This window comes from Dendrobates tinctorius, unplaced genomic scaffold (assembly GCF_039654945.1).
Source record: "Dendrobates tinctorius isolate UK_male_01 unplaced genomic scaffold, ASM3965494v1 ptg000086l, whole genome shotgun sequence".
NCBI classification, from domain to species: Eukaryota; Metazoa; Chordata; class Amphibia; order Anura; family Dendrobatidae; genus Dendrobates; species Dendrobates tinctorius.
In genome coordinates, this window is record NW_027361754.1 from 17,832,791 (window position 1) to 17,848,561 (window position 15,771).

Sequence of the window (15,771 nt, forward strand, 5' to 3'; positions counted from 1 at the left end):
GGCATGTAGTTGAACTCGCAGAAACGCATTGGAGTAGTAAACGCTGTTTTCTCCTTGTCTGCCTCTGCCACGGGAACCTGCCAATACCCACTAGTGAGATCCAAGGTAGAAAAATAGTTAGCAGTTTTAAGTGCGACTAATGACTCCTCAATTCTGGGTAATGGGTAGGCATCCTTATGTGTAATGCTGTTAATTTTTCTGTAATCAACACACATTCTCATGGTACCATCTTTCATTTTCACAAAGACTATTGGGGCTGCCCAGGGGCTACAACTGTCTCTGAGCACCCCAGCCTCCTTCATTTTCCGCAACATACTTTTGGCACATTGATATTGTGTTGGGGTATAGGCCGGTACCTTTCTTTGATGGGTGGATGATCTCCAGTGGGGATATGGTGTCGAACCCCTTTTGCCTTCCCAAAGTCTAGGGGGTGTTTACTGAATACCCGCTCATACTCCTGGGTCACTCTGTAAACCCCATTCTTTTGGTATGAAGGGGTGGAGTCAGTTCCCACCTGCAGTTGCTGACACCACTCCTCCAGCTGCTTTACAGAGCCATTGTCCTCCACATGGTCGGACGAGACCAAGGGCTCTGCTGCCTGTATGGCGTTGTTACTGACAGTAAGCAGCTTAGCAACTGTGGCATACCGAGGTATTATGGCCTCCTCTTCCCCACAATTCAAGAGGCGTACAGGTACTCTCCCTTTGCGAACATCAACTACCCCTCTGGCTGTTAGGACAGTGGGCCGGCTGTCAGAGTACACTGGTTCTACCACTGCCTGGTAATCTTTTCCTCTGAGGCCTATGGCTGCCCGACACCAAATCAACATTTTACATCTGGGGGGTATTGCAATGGGGAAAGAATCACTCTCTCTGACGCTGCCAATTTCTCCGCCAGAGAGTCCTACCTGCTGTCTTTGCATCAGGACCTTGATCTCCTTCTGCAGGACTCGTTGTTCACTGGAACCAGCAGTCTCAGCCACCTGTTGCAACAAGACAATAACCTTAGAAAGACAATTTTCAATCACATTGGTACCTAGAGTCATCATTGGGTTACATTCTTGTTGATCAATATATACAACTATCAGACCTTGAGATTTTAACTCTACTCTCCCCACTTTAATAGTAATCTCTTTACATCCTACTTGTGGCAAAGACTGACCATTACTGGCAACTACTGTAAGTTCATCACTTAGGCCACGGGTAAGTTCAGAGTCAGCCCAATACCGCTTGTAAAGGATATATGGCATAGTGGTCACCTGAGAGCCAGTGTCCAGCAAAGCGTTCATGGGGATGCCGTCAATCACCATTGGGAGGATCGGTCGTCCTCCAACATACTTGGCTCGCCAGTTCTTTGGGCCTTGTGGTCCTACTCCTGGGGGTTGGCCCTCTGCCCCAGGGGTTGCTCGTCTTAACAACAGAATCTTGCAATGTGGCCTGCCTTGTGGCAGTGACGACAGATGGGACGTCCGACCTGGTCATAGCGATCGTTGATTCTCCCTCAGAGAGGCGGGATACGCTTCTTCTGTAGCCACGGGACATCCTCTGGACTGGAAGCCAGCTGGATCTTCTCCCTGGAGGACACCTGCAGGGACTGCACAGTTTTAGTAAGTGCAGCCATACCTCTGGTCAACTCCTGGACCTGAAGAAGCAGCTCTTCAGATGGATCTTTATCCAGAGTCTGTGCATCAGCCTCCGCAGGGCTGAGAGGGAAAGATGCTGCCTCCTGATGGTATGTGATCGCTGGGCACCTAGGGGGCGCTGGACGGCTAGCAGTTGGTTCATGCAGCACCCGAATAGCCCGGTCATTGAAGTCTGCAAAGTCCAGATCAGGGTTCTGTAGGGCTATGATGCGTAGCTGTGCTCTGTGGGTGCTGGATAAGAGTCCTTCAATAAACTGCTCCTTTAACAGTCTGTCTCCATCTTTCACACTGTCTGGATCAATCTGCTTGATGGCTCGCAGCGCCTCTTGCATAGAATCATAGAATCATAGAATCATAGAATCGTAGAGTTGGAAGGGACCTCCTGGGCCATCTGGTCCAACCCCCTGCTCAAAGCAGGATTCGCTAAATCATCCCAGTCAGATGTCTGTCCAGCCTCTGTTTGAAGACTTCCATTGATGGAGAACTCACCACTTCTCGTGGCAGCTTGTTCCACTCATTGATCACTCTAACTGTCAAAAAGTTTTTTCTAATATCTAATCTGTGTCTCCTCCCATTCAGTTTCATCCCATTGCTTCTAGTCTTTCCTTGCGCAAATGAGAATAAAGTTGATCCTTCTACAATGTGACAGCCCTTTAGATATTTGTAGACAGCTATTAAGTCTCCTCTCAGTCTTCTCTTTTGCAAACTAAACAATCCCAAATCCTGCAACCTTTCCTCATAAGACAGGGTTTGCAGACCGGTCACCATTCTGGTTGCTCTTTTCTGAACTTGTTCCAGTTTGTTGATGTCTTTTTTAAAATGTGGTGCCCAAAACTGGACACAATATTCCAGATGAGGTCTGACCAAAGAGGAATAGAGGGAAATAATGACTTCACGTGATCTAGACTGTATACTTCTGTTAATACATCCTAGAATTGCATTTGCCTTTTTTGCTGCTGCATCACACTGTTGACTCATATTCAGTCTGTGATCTGTTAGTATACCCAAGTCTTTTTCACATGTGCTGTTGCTTAGCCCTATTCCTCCCATTCTGTATATGCTTTTTTCATTTTTATTGCCCAGATGTAGTACTTTGCATTTCTCCCTGTTAAAAACCATTCTGTTAGTTGCTGCCCACTTCTCCAGTTTATTTATATCTTTTTGAATCCTCTCTCTCTTCTCGAGTATTAGCTATCCCTCCTAGCTTTGTGTCATCAGCAAATTTAATCAGTTTAGCCTCAATTCCTTCATCTAAATCGCTGATAAAGATGTTGAACAATACCGAGTACCAAGTACCGGTTAAGAGCATAGTCCCGTATACTGTCCTGTGCTCTCTGCTTACATCCAAAGAATCTCATCTTGAGCTCAGCTGCAGGACGGGTGTCAAAGGTGCTTCTTAGCTTAGCCAGGATCTTTTTAACAGTCTCTTTAGCAGTGTCCTGCCAGGCTTTTACTTCCCTCTGTGCTGCACCAGTTAGCTGCCCAATAAGGATGTTCACCTTCTGGCTTTCAGACAGAGGATACACCTCAAACAGACTGCACTCAGGGTATGTGACTCCCCTGAATACTGCGGTAGCCATGTTGCTCCCGGTATGTAGGGCATAGACAGCGGCATCATGGGGACCACTGCAGTGGGCGCTGCTTCTTGCGGTGCCGTGGAGGCAGCGCTGGCTGCTGGATTCAGCGGCGCTATGGGAGCCGCAGCTGCACTGGACCTTGCAGCTTGTGGCACTAGGGGGTCGGAGCGGGTGTCCATCGCCATGTCTGCGCGTGCCTTGGACATTCTCTCCCCCCAGTTAAGGATGGGCCAGGCACTGGGTTGCGCTGGCTTACCGGTTGGATGACTGGGGGATGCCGGGGCTGCAGGCCTCTGTTCCTCCCACTTCTCGCGCGCTGGCCTCTTCCCGCGTGGCACTTCACTTCTTTGTGCTCTTTGGCAGGCTCCACCCACGACGTCCTGCCTCTTTGGTTTCCCGCACGCGCCAAGCAGCAGGATAATGGTGGCAATGGTACAAACAGTCTGATGCACACAACACAGTCTCTGGCACACAGGACCCGGGGACACCGGGTTCCGTAAATCCTGCTCGTGACGCCAAAATGGGTCGCCCTGCCAGGGATGTGGGGTACTCGGTACCGGGCTGGTCCTTCAGAGGGGAATGTCACAGCAGCGGTGACCCGGTCCTTGGCCCTGGGGTACCCATGTAAAAGAGGATTGAGTGATGAAATAAAGTTTATGAGTGATTCGTGATGCCACCGGTGGTGTTCAGCAAGGGAAGTGTTAAGCCGACGCTGCAGACAGATCCTCTGGGACAGATGGGGGGGTGCAGCAGTGATGTTCTAGCCCTCCACAGGCAGGGCTGTAATCCCAGGGCAGAGTAGATGAAGAGGATAGGTGTTGAGGAAGAGGGTGCAGTGTCTGGCACAGAGATGTAGTAGTGCTGAAGAAGTTGCAGGAAATAGGCAAGGACACAGCAAAGTGTAGTTTCTTTACCTTTACTTTTTAAGTGCAGTCCAGGGTCCAGATTACAGATGGCACAGGAGCTGATTAGCCTCGAAGCAACTTAGGAATCTATCAGATGGGTTGTGTAGTCTCTTCTCTAGCGCTTACTTGAGGTACATGCAGTACTGTGTTACACTGACGTTCCTCCTTCTTCTTCCCTTTTGGATCTACCTCATATGGCAGACAACTGTAGCCTGCTATCTCCTTTGGCTCACACGTCGCTGTTGTGCCTCCGAGTCTTAGATGGGAATAGAGCATTTACAGCTTCCTATTCCTCTGGTTTCTGTTGCAGGACCGTCAGTATCCATACAACCTTGGAGACCAGGCTCCAGATCATGCGCTCCAGCTGAGAATGAACCTCAACTCTCTGCTCAATCTCCCAGCTCCTCTCTCCACGTCCACACACTTCGCACTCCTCACAGAACTGACTAATTTCCCCTCCTGGCCCCCATAGAGAAGCTCTTCCCCTAGTTTTGGTTCAGAGCTCCCTCTGCTGGCCTGGACTGGGAACAGTGTTGTGTGTATTGATTATCTGTCAGAGAGACCCTTCTTTGCTTCCAGGCATGACATCACACTTCCTAGGAGGAAGGTAATGCCATTGTGGCGACCATGCTCCTGGGGGGCGCCACACAAACATCCCTCATCCTTTTTTTCTCTCTTATTTTGCATGAAATGATGTTCTCCAATAGCTAAAATGTGCTATGATGTTCTGCAGCAGCTGGAGACATAGCACAGGGTGCTGGGAGATGCTGATGATGCCCCGTGAAGATTACACCAGTGACCAGAACAAAGAAGAGACCCAGCATAGGGGCTCTGCATGGCCAGGTGACACATGGGAGAGTATATAGACTGTATGTTTTTATTTATTTATTTTTAAAGTATGGCTATTATTCTCAAGGTTTGGGATCTGCAGAGATCTCAGAGCACAATAATTTATACTTCATGTCAAATTACAGCATATTTACTCATCACAAGTGATAAGAAGTTATCTGTGTACATATATAAAGTTGAGCGTATGTAGGTGTGTGTATGTATCAAGCCACGCCCACTCCACATAACCTCGCCCAATCGGCATAGCCACACTCACTCCACACGCAAAGCCCCATTCACACGGCCCACGTTGTTAGCGCACACGGGCAGAGACACTTTCACCTCGAAAGCCACCCTGCAAAACTCACCGGCTGCGACGTCCCAGCCTCTGCAAGCTACAATCAGGGTCACCGTCTTCAGAGTATCAGTGCTCGGCAGGCACAGGCCACATCTATCTCCGTCGTGTCTAGAATGGAGTTGCTCCTGTGAGGCATGACGTCAAGGGAAGGGGAGGAGCCTCATGAATTACACCGCTGTGATCTTAACAGGAAGTTGCTGTGCACATGTGAGTGGAAGAGAGGAGTGAGGGGAAAATAGTGAAGAGAGGGGAAAATAGTGGAGTGATTGGAAAATGAGAGGTGCGAGGGGGAAAATGAGAGGTGTGAGAGTGGAAAATGAGAGGTGTGAGGGGGAAAATGAGAGGAGTGAGGGGGGAAATGAGAGGAGTAAGGAGGAAAATGAGAGGAGTGAGGTATGCTGCAGTATGAGGCTGTGTATAGAGAAGAGTGAGGCGCTGCAGGTGGAGGCTGTGTATAAGACCACATTCACCATTCACACGTTCAGTATTTGGTCAGTATTTTACCTCAGTATTTTTAAGCCAAAACCACGAGTGGGAGAAAAATACAGAAGTGGTGATGTGTTTCTAATATACTTTTCCCCTGATTGTTTTACTCCAAGTTTTGGCTTACAAATACTGAGGTTAACGATACTGACCAAATAACGTGTGAACTAGGTCTAAAGTAGAATAGTGTGGTGCTGCAGAAGAAGTAGGCCGTGTATGCGATACGCTTTATTGCAATTTGTTATAACTAACCACAGTTAGTTAGTATGCCCGGGCAACGCTGGGCTCTTCAGCTAGTATATACAGTATATATATTTGTATTCATACACACAAGGAACCCAACAAACAAATAAATGCATTTATTTATAAATATTGTATCTTATGTGCTTTCTATACTTATAGGTGTGTTATACAGTGGGATCTTTGCAGAGGTGATTTTGCGCTGGAGCCACCCTATGATTAATGTGATAATTGTGGGATCGGTTCATCATTACTGAGTAATATCGACCAGTCATATACAGTATATGGCTGGGATGACTGACATGTTTGCGGTGGAGAAAACCGGCTTTAAAATTGTGGCTTAAATACTAAATTAGAAACTGTTTAACAACCTCTTATTGTAGAATAAATCCCTACTCCACCTTGTTTATGGGCGACTTCCCTCCGGAGACTTATAAAAGGACCAGTTCTTCCGATGATCTGCTTCATGCGTTGGATTTATGAAAAGAGGTCACCACAATGAACATCGTCACTGCAGCTCTGGTATCGGTGTCTGCGCTATGGAGCGTCCTGGTAGGTAAGTGTGAATGGAGATGGGACTCTCCGCTCTTGGGTCACGATGGATGTATTTGGTAATTTTAGCAGATAAAATATGCAGAATTATTGGCAATCACGTTACGGATGGCATCTCTATGTACAATGCACCATTCACAGATCAGAACATGGCCATTTTCCGTTTTTTGTTGTTTTTTTTTCCCTCCCCTTCTTCCAAGAGCCATAACTTTTTTATTTTTCCATCAACATTGTTTTTTTTTTTTGGCGGGACGAGTTGTATTTATGAATGACACCATTGATTTTACCATATAGTGTACCCGAAAACAAGAAAAAAAATTCCAAGTGCAGTAAAATTGCAAAAAAAAGTGCAATTCCACAATTGTTTTTTTTTCCCCCAAATCCACTGGTACAAATTGATCAAGTAATATGATTCCCCAGGTCAGTTCGAGTACTCAGATACCACATATGTATATTTTATTTTTTAATTTGTGTTGAGAAAAAAAATCTAAAATTTGCATGAAGAAAAGTTTTTGTGTTTTTCGCCATCTTCTGAGACCCTTAGAGTTTCTGAATGCAGTGATTCCAAATATGTGTATTTTATTTTTGTTATCTGCTTTATTTTCAATTGGGCAAAAAGGGCTGGTTTGAACTTCTGAGATTTTTTATTTTTTTCATATTTTTAAAAACTTTTTTTCACTTTTATACTTTATTTTACAGTCCCTTTAGCAGACTTGATGCTGCCATCGTCCGACCACTCAACTCTGTGTTTGACGGTCCTCTCTCTATGAAACTAAATACATACAGAGGACGCTGTCAATCACTAGGACCGCCCACTGGACTCTTAGTAATAAAAACAAGAGCAGGGATTTAAAGCATTTTTTTATTGTAGCACTGGAGTGATGGTACTAATCTGAGTTCCTGGCCCCAACTCTCCTACTTACCCGCCGCCATCTTTGTCTATTATCAGCCTTCCTGCCGGTCGTTCTTCAGCAGTTTGTGACCTACCGGATCGCTCCAGTGTTTGCTGGATCCAGAGGTCACTTTTCAATGCAAGTCTATGATATTGTCACTCTGTTGCTCATAAACTTGCATTGAGAGCTTGTGACTGCAGCTGTTGACTGACCGGAAGTCAGAGGTAGCGGTCACAAGCTCTCAAAGATGGCGCCGCAGGAGTAGTGCCACAAACAGCTAAAGACACCGGAGGATACATGTAAGACTATGGTGTGGGAACTTAGATTAGTGGCACCACTCCAACACTGAAATAAAAAAAAAAATGCTGATGTGCTACTTTAATGCCGAGCTGCCACCAAATTTCACAATACACACTGCCTACATCTCTAAATATGCCTGTGAGGCCAAGTTCACATGAGAGTAGAAAACCCAGATGATATTTTTCTCACTTTTCATCTGTATACAATCTGTTTTTTCCCAGTAGCCACTATTAACCATTTACTGTACAGTTTCCTAGGTTAAAGAACTGCAATGTTTCCATAAAATAAACCGATGCTATATCGTGGCTCCGTATGGCATCGGCACCGCCCTAATAAATAACATTGGTCCTAGTGCTGTCCATGTGTCATCCATTTTTTCACGGACTGAAAATACATTTGTAAGATCCGACTCTTAGGCTACGTTCCCACAATGAATCTTTGGTGAGATTAAGGCAACTTTTTTTTTACTTAAAGGGGTATTCCCATCTCCAAGATCCTATCCCAATATGTAGTAGGTGACATGGCAGACTATGGCAGTTTCAGTTCCAGTCACCAGGTACCGGTACCTGGACCCATTGAAGCATAGTGTGTACGTGAAATAGCCGTTTTAGGGGTAAAAAAGGGTTGTTTTATAAACTCCTGGTTTTGCTTTAAATCTAGACCTTAAAAATCCACCTCTGACTAATATTTCTACCTTCTCCTATTATAGTGCATTCTCTGCAGTGCTACTCCTGCACCGACATGAAAAACAACACAGAGTGCAACCAGCTCCCGACAGTCACCTGCAACTCCTCCAGCTTCTGCTTCACACAAGTCGAGAAAATATTTGGCAAGTGCAAATTCTTCACATAGCCTGCCTCATTATCTTATTAATTATGGTGTCTACCGTTTTACTGCCAGAGGCAACGCTTGAATCTTCCTCATCGTAATGGAAACCTTGTTATATGGAAAAGGTCATCAATATGAGCTGATACCTAGAACCGCATCGGACAGAACAGCACAGAGCTGTTTTACCTGAGAATGGCCACTACACAGTGTACAGCGCTGTGCTGTTCTGGCTTGTTATACAGGCAGTGTGACGTGACTGATCATTGAGGGTTCCAAGTGTCGGGGCCCTACCGAGCCATTCTGAAGGCTATGTCATTAATTTCATAGTCTTGGACAACTTTCATACACTTGAACATAAGCTTAATTGGATGAACCATCTTTCTAATCTTTCTAATAAAGGTCCCGTACCCCCAAAGGCAGAGGACAAAGGGATCAAATATGCTGGTCTTCAATATGCCAATTCTGTTACAGCGAGAGATAATATGATATCTTATGTGTTTGTCAGTGATTAATTAACCTGTCTCTGTTAAACACATTCAAATAGGCATTTGTTGGTTACGTTTCTTCTTCTGAAGAGTGCCATGTTGGTGTAAGGAGACTCACAGGCCATGCAATTCTCCCCTTGGAATCCCAGTGGAGAATTGCATGGCCTATAAGTCTCCCTACACTTACACAGAACTTTCCCCAATTAAAAAGCATTGATCCTTGTCTGAGGCTTCTCATCCAGCCAAACTAACTTTGGTATGATGAAGAACAAACACCCCAAAACACGTGTCTGCAAATGGAGTTTCTGGTTTGGCTTTTTATACTAAGTCATGAGGCAAGGCTCATTAAAGGGTCGATATTGACTTTAGGTGTTACTACATCCAAAAGTTGGCATTAGGGCTAATACTCACATGCAAAAAACTCGGACGAGTCTCGAACATCAATACCCGGCACTGCCGCAGGTACTCGGATCTGAGCGTTTAGCTGCATGTATTTCTATGCAGCTGAACGCTCCAATCCGAGTGCCAGCAGCAGTGCCAGGTATTGGCGTGCGTGACTCATCCGAATTTCTCGCATGTGAGTATGAGCCCTCAGAGTTAAAGTACTCTTCCTCTCTGAAGAGATCATTTGATTATTCAAATTTCCAAAGAAGCATTCCATGGCCTATAAGTCTCCTTACTTTGGCTTGGTGTTCTCCATAAGAAGAAATGTTTCCACTGAAAGGGAACCTGTCACCAGAAAAAACTCTACTAACCTGCAGCTATGGGGTTAATCTGCAGGTTAATAGCATTACTAACCTGTCCCATGCCTGCACTTAGCTGAAAGTTGTGCGGAGAAAATGAATTTTATTCCCCATGGCAGCATTCCCGTTTCAGTCAAAGGGGGAGGGGTCGAAGCAGGTTCAGTCACCGCTCTGAGAATACAGACTGGCGGCTGTAAACGCACCCCCGATCATGACTGACACTGGCTCTGCATCGGGGCCAGCTATCAATAAGGGCCAGAAGGCGGTTACAACCGCCGCTCTCTATACATAGGTGAAAGTGGGGTCCCCATAACTCAAACAGGAACGCTGCCGGGGGAATACAGTTAATTTTCTCCCCGCAGTGTTCAGCTAAGTGCGGGCACCGGGATGGTTTGTAACACTATTAACCTGCAGGTTAATAGCATATTTTTATGGTGACAGGTTCCCTTTAAACCTGCTGTCAGAGCCTTCCAAGCCAGCTAAATAAAACCTCCTGGTTTACACTGATGAGGGGCAAACACCCCAAAACACATGTCTGCCAATGAAGCATGGACATGTTAAAGGGTCGATATTAACTTTTAGAATTGCAACCCCCAGTATGTGGTACTAGAGTTTCTGTACTCTTCCATGCTAACAAAGCTTTTTGCATAGGTCTTAATGGCATATTTAGGGCATCTTGTGCTGTCCACGAGAAACAAACTTAAATTTTATTCAGATGAAAGCTGAGGTTGATTTTCACTACAATTTACACTGATTTATTGTGTAAATTATGTTAATTTCTTGTGTACATTATTATGTCAATCGATGCTTTGGTGTTACCTTCTGCTACACCTCGCCCACGTTTTAGAAAAGTGTCACGAGCAAAGTAAAATTGGAGAACGTTTGTGCAGAGGAGGTGTGCATCAAACGTAGCTTTTTTTTTTCACTAGAAATCTGACCCAAAGTATATATAAAAAAGTTTATATTGAAGTGAATCAAATGATGGGGCTCGTCTTAATTGTGTATTTTCTTTTTATTCAGTAAATAATCAGAAGATAACGAAGAGATGTGCACAAAGCTCCGAATGCAACTCGGGAAACTACAACGTGTGGGTGGCGTCCAAGCACACGTCCTGTTGTACCGGAAACCTGTGCAATGAATTCGCCAATGGCAAGACCAATTTAACGTGTAACGCGTTCCTAGTGATGGCGGCAGTCCTGGCTCTTATCGTCAAGAACATCTAGTCTGAAAAAATAAGCGATGATGGACTTTTCTAGAAATAATGCAAAAGAGGGTATAAAGGTGGCACCAACTCATAAAATGGTAACTGTATGTTCAGACAACCTGAACCTATTTGATAATGCGATAAAATAGGCAATATAAAAATCATCCAATTTATAAATTATGTTGCCTTACCCCCGAAAAATCCCTCCAAAGTGCCAGCCACTGGGTGTTTCCCTTCTCTGTCACTTCCTGTCTGCTGCCTGTTGTCAAGTGCAATCCACGTCTAGTAGCAGAGATGCGGAGATGAATTACAGGACATGTGGGATGATCTTTGTCTCATAAAAAAGTAGGGCAAGTCTTATATCTCTGCATTAAGTGAGGGTGGGTCTTTGTGTTTGTAAAGGAAAAGGGGTGAGCCTTTATCTCTCTATCTGTGAAATGGTTTGAGTTCTTTCTTTCTGCCTATAAAATTGTATAGGGTTATAACAGACAGGAAGATTTTTAGATCAGGGCAGACAATTCACTGGAGAATGTCAGGACTAATGCATGAAGGGAAGTCAGATAATGGAAGTCCTATCACCTATTGTGCTGGCACTGTTTTGTAGGAGAGCGGTATTGGCGGCACGTTGCCATAAATTGTTATGCATCACCACGTTCCCTTTTTGCTGAGCCCCACCAGTTTCCAAGCCCACATTTATTACCCCCTGAATGTGTTTCAAGACACTAGGGATCTGTTTTATGGCAAAGCCTCATTAAAATGAACCATTCAGCCAGTGCTGCTTTGCGGAAAGTTTGTTTGGCACTCAAAAGAACTGTTCCAGGATTCAAAGATGTCCCCATGTTACCAGCATATATTAGGGGGCAGTTGTGCTGCCTTTATACTTAAGGCTGATCCTGTCCACATGGCAGGGACCTGCCGTGAATTATGTAATATTTAGCCACGTGGCCAAGCCACATTATATCTGATAACATCATTGGGAATGGAGTGCATTCTAAATGGTAAATAATGATAATATAAAACATAGTATGGGATCTAATTCTTAGCATTTACTAAGAAAACACAAAAGTATCTTAACTGCAAAATATAATAATAAATTGATATGTTTCCTATATTTGAATCTAGTCATTCTTTTCTTGGCTCAATGCCTAAAAGTCTCCGGACGTCTCAAGACCCATGACCTGTGACTGAGACCAAGCTTTCTGACACTGGCAGGACATTTCTCTCTAGAATCCTGTAGCCCTCCATACAGGCCCACTCACTAATTCCAAGATTGTAGGCACCTGTGATGTTAATTAGTGGACACACCTTGATTTAACATGTCCCTTTTGTCACATTATTTTCAGGGGTACCATCATTTCTGTCCAGGCCTATTTCATGAATTTTATTTTTTTTTTAAATTCTGTGGAAGCATGGGTGAAAAGCAATGTCTGACTTTCATTTGTTCATTTTCATAGATTTTTTATTTATTATTTTTGTCAGATTCAAATTACTTCAGTGACCATTGTGGATTTTTCTGTCATTAAACGAGTGGTACCAACAATATTGACCACGTGTGTAGATAGATAAGAGATAGATAATAGATAGATGAATGATAGATAATTAGATAGATGTCTGACCACAGATTCTCATTTGGATTAAGATCTGGGCTTTGACTAGGTCACTCCAAAACATTTATACATTTCCCGTTAAACCACTGGAGTGTTGCTTTAGCAGTATGCTTTGGCTCATTGTCTTGTTGGAAGGTGAACCTCTGTCCCAATCTCAAATCACTGACAGACAGAAACAGGTTTAGATCAAGAAATCCCTGTATCGTATTTCACACTATACATCATCCCCTTAACTCGGACCATTTTCATTGTCCCTGCTGCCAAAAAACATACCCATAACGTGATGCTACCACCATCATGTTTTACTGTGGGGATAGTGTTCTTGGGGTGATGAGTTGTGTTGGTTTGGTGCCAGACATAGCGCTTACCTTGGTGGCCAAAACGTTCAATTTTGGTCTCATCTGATCACAGCACCTTCCTCCATACTTTTGAGGAGTCTTCCACATCTTTTGGCAAACTCAAAATGAGCCTTACATTTGCTGTGTGTAAGTAAAGGGGTTTTTTTGCCCACTCTTCCATAAAGGTCACCTCTATGGAGTGTACCGCTATTGTGGTCGTATGGACAGATATTCCAGTCTCTGCTTGGGAACTGTGCAGCTCCTTCAGGATTAGCTTTGGTCAGTGTGTTGCCTCTCTGATTATTGCCATCCTTGCCCGGTCTGAGTTTTGGTGGGCACGCTCTCTTGGCAGGTTTGTTTTGGTACCATGTTCTTTCCATTTGATGATAATGGATTTGATGGTGCTCCACTGTATCGTCAGAGATTGGGATTTTTTTTATAACCCAACCCTGACTTGTTTGGAGATCTCCTTGTACTTCATGGTGTTGTTTGGCTAGTGTTGGCTCCTAATAATGGTGCTGCAGTCTCTGTGGCCTGTCAAAAAAGATATAGTGTATATACTGACAGACCAGCAAAGGCCAAGCAGGCTAAGCAGATCGCTACAGGCTGATATTAATAGGCTGGAAAGGGCTGTGGATATTGGCCCCCTCCTAGACTAATAAAAAAGAAAAAATGCCAGCTTACCCGGTTGGTTCAAAAGATAAGCTGCTATACTGTATAGGCTCTAAGCAACGGATAAATGACAGGAGCTCTTGCCAACGATAATTGCAAAAAGGAGATACATCCAGCGAGCCAAGTTTGAAGTACATAAAAAATCTTTTTCTTTATTTCAAAGGTAGATTAAAAATATTTATCCATAGCAGCATATTATAGATATAGGCAGAAATAGGAAAAATTATTGCTGTAAAGCGCACGGCAAGACGCGTTTCGGCTAGACCTTTATCATTGGCAATGATAAAGGTCTAGCCGAAACGCGTCTTGCCGTGCGCTTTACAGCAGTAATTTTTCCTATTTCTGCCTATATCTATAATATGCTGCTATGGATAAATATTTTTAATCTACCTTTGAAATAAAGAAAAAGATTTTTTATGTACTTCAAACTTGGCTCGCTGGATTTATCTCCTTTTTGCTCCTAGACTAATAAGCCCAGTCCTTAGCCGCCCTAGAAATGGTGCATCCATTAGATGCACTAAGCCCCCGTCACACACAGCGATATCGCTAGCGAGATCGCTGCTGAGTCACAAGTTTTGTGACACAACAGCGATCTCACCAGTGAGATCGCTGTGTGTGACAGCTATCAGCGACTGGCCCCCCTGCCGGGTATCGCTGATCGTTCATGAAAGGTCAGGACTTTTTTTGGGTCGTTGGTCTCCCGCTGGCCAGCACGCATCGCTGCGAGTGGCAGGCGAAAGAGCAATGACCAGCGATCAGGTAGCTGGTAACCAAGGTAAACGTCAGGTTTCTAAGCAGCGCGCGGTGCTTAGAAACCCGATGTGTACCTTAGTTACCAGTGCGCTGATGCAGGAAGCTGGTAACCAAGGTGCACATCGGATTTCTAAGTGCCGCGCACCGGTTAGAAACCAGATGTGTACCTTGGTTACCAGCTCCCTGCACAACGACACGCCCGCTCGGCGTCGCTGGTGCTGATCGCTGGTGAAGCTGCCTGTTTGACAGCTCACCAACGATCATGTAGCGACACACCAGCGATCCTGAAAAGGTCATATCGTTGTCGGGATTGCTAGTGAGTCGCTATGTGTGACGGGGCCCTTAGCCTCCACTCTTCCTGATTGCCCTGGAGTGGTGGTAATCAAGATAATTGTTATGGGGTTGGTCAGCTGTGTAATGTATGCTAATATCAAGCTCAGGGTTCAGTAATGGAGAGGTGTCTGTCAGACACCTCCATTATTAACCCAGTAGTTAAAAGAAATAAAACTCACACACAAAAAAGTCCTTTAATTGCAAAAAGCACTCCCCGACAATTACCCTCTTTTACCCGTTCATTACCAAAAAATCCACACATCCATAATATGAAGGTCGCACGACGATCCCCAGAGAATGCAGCTCCATAGGCTAGAGCAGCAGTCACTGCCAGTTCTCACACTGTGCAGAACGAGAACATGGCTGCAGTGACGTATGTTTACCACAGTTCACCGGCTTTTGCTGCTATATAAGTGAGCGATTGTGCATTGGCAAGCCTCAAGAAAGATGGAGAGAGGTAGCCAGGGATAGAAGCCATTGCACATGTATTGGAGTTAGCTCTTCTGCTTCCCTGGCCAGACTGAGGGAATAAATGGAGATGTGCAAGCGCTGTTAGAGCAGGAGTGCTCACAACCCCTGACAATGAGCTAAAAACCACAAAGTCAGGAGGAATTGGTACATTTAGTGCTGCTCATTCGCGGCTCCTGTTGCTTGATTGCAGTGGTGGCTGTAGCTCCCTAACAAAAAGCTGCAAACAACAAAGCGAGTCAGGAGACATTATGAAGAGAATAGATCACTTTTGGAACACTATTCCAATGGGAGAGTTTGTTATTTTTATTATATGAACTTGCACGCTTCTGACGTGGCTACATAAGGCAGGCACTGAGCATGTCCAGGACCAGCGCTGTAGATCTTAACGAAGAAAGGGATAGCACCCAGCGCATGTGTTGGAATCTGTGTTTTTGGCTTTCGCAAACTCTACAAAGAATAGGTAGCGGTGCGCATGCATGGACAGGGCTGCTGGATTGCACGAAAAAGCTGCGGCGCGGGTCAGGAGATATAAGGAAGACTGCAAGGCACTTTTGGAACA

At 44.8% G+C, this 15,771-nt stretch overlaps 1 protein-coding gene across 1 annotated transcript; it reads left to right on the forward strand.

Moving 5' to 3' along the window:
• The first annotated feature begins 6,531 nt into the window (after positions 1 to 6,531).
• Positions 6,532 to 11,057, forward strand: LOC141098048 (lymphocyte antigen 6E-like). Its single transcript, XM_073585637.1, has 3 exons — positions 6,532 to 6,589; positions 8,488 to 8,607; positions 10,855 to 11,057. The coding sequence occupies exons 1-3, from the start codon at positions 6,532 to 6,534 to the stop codon at positions 11,055 to 11,057; spliced, it is 381 nt and encodes a 126-aa protein (XP_073441738.1).
• Positions 11,058 to 15,771: the final 4,714 nt, after the last annotated feature.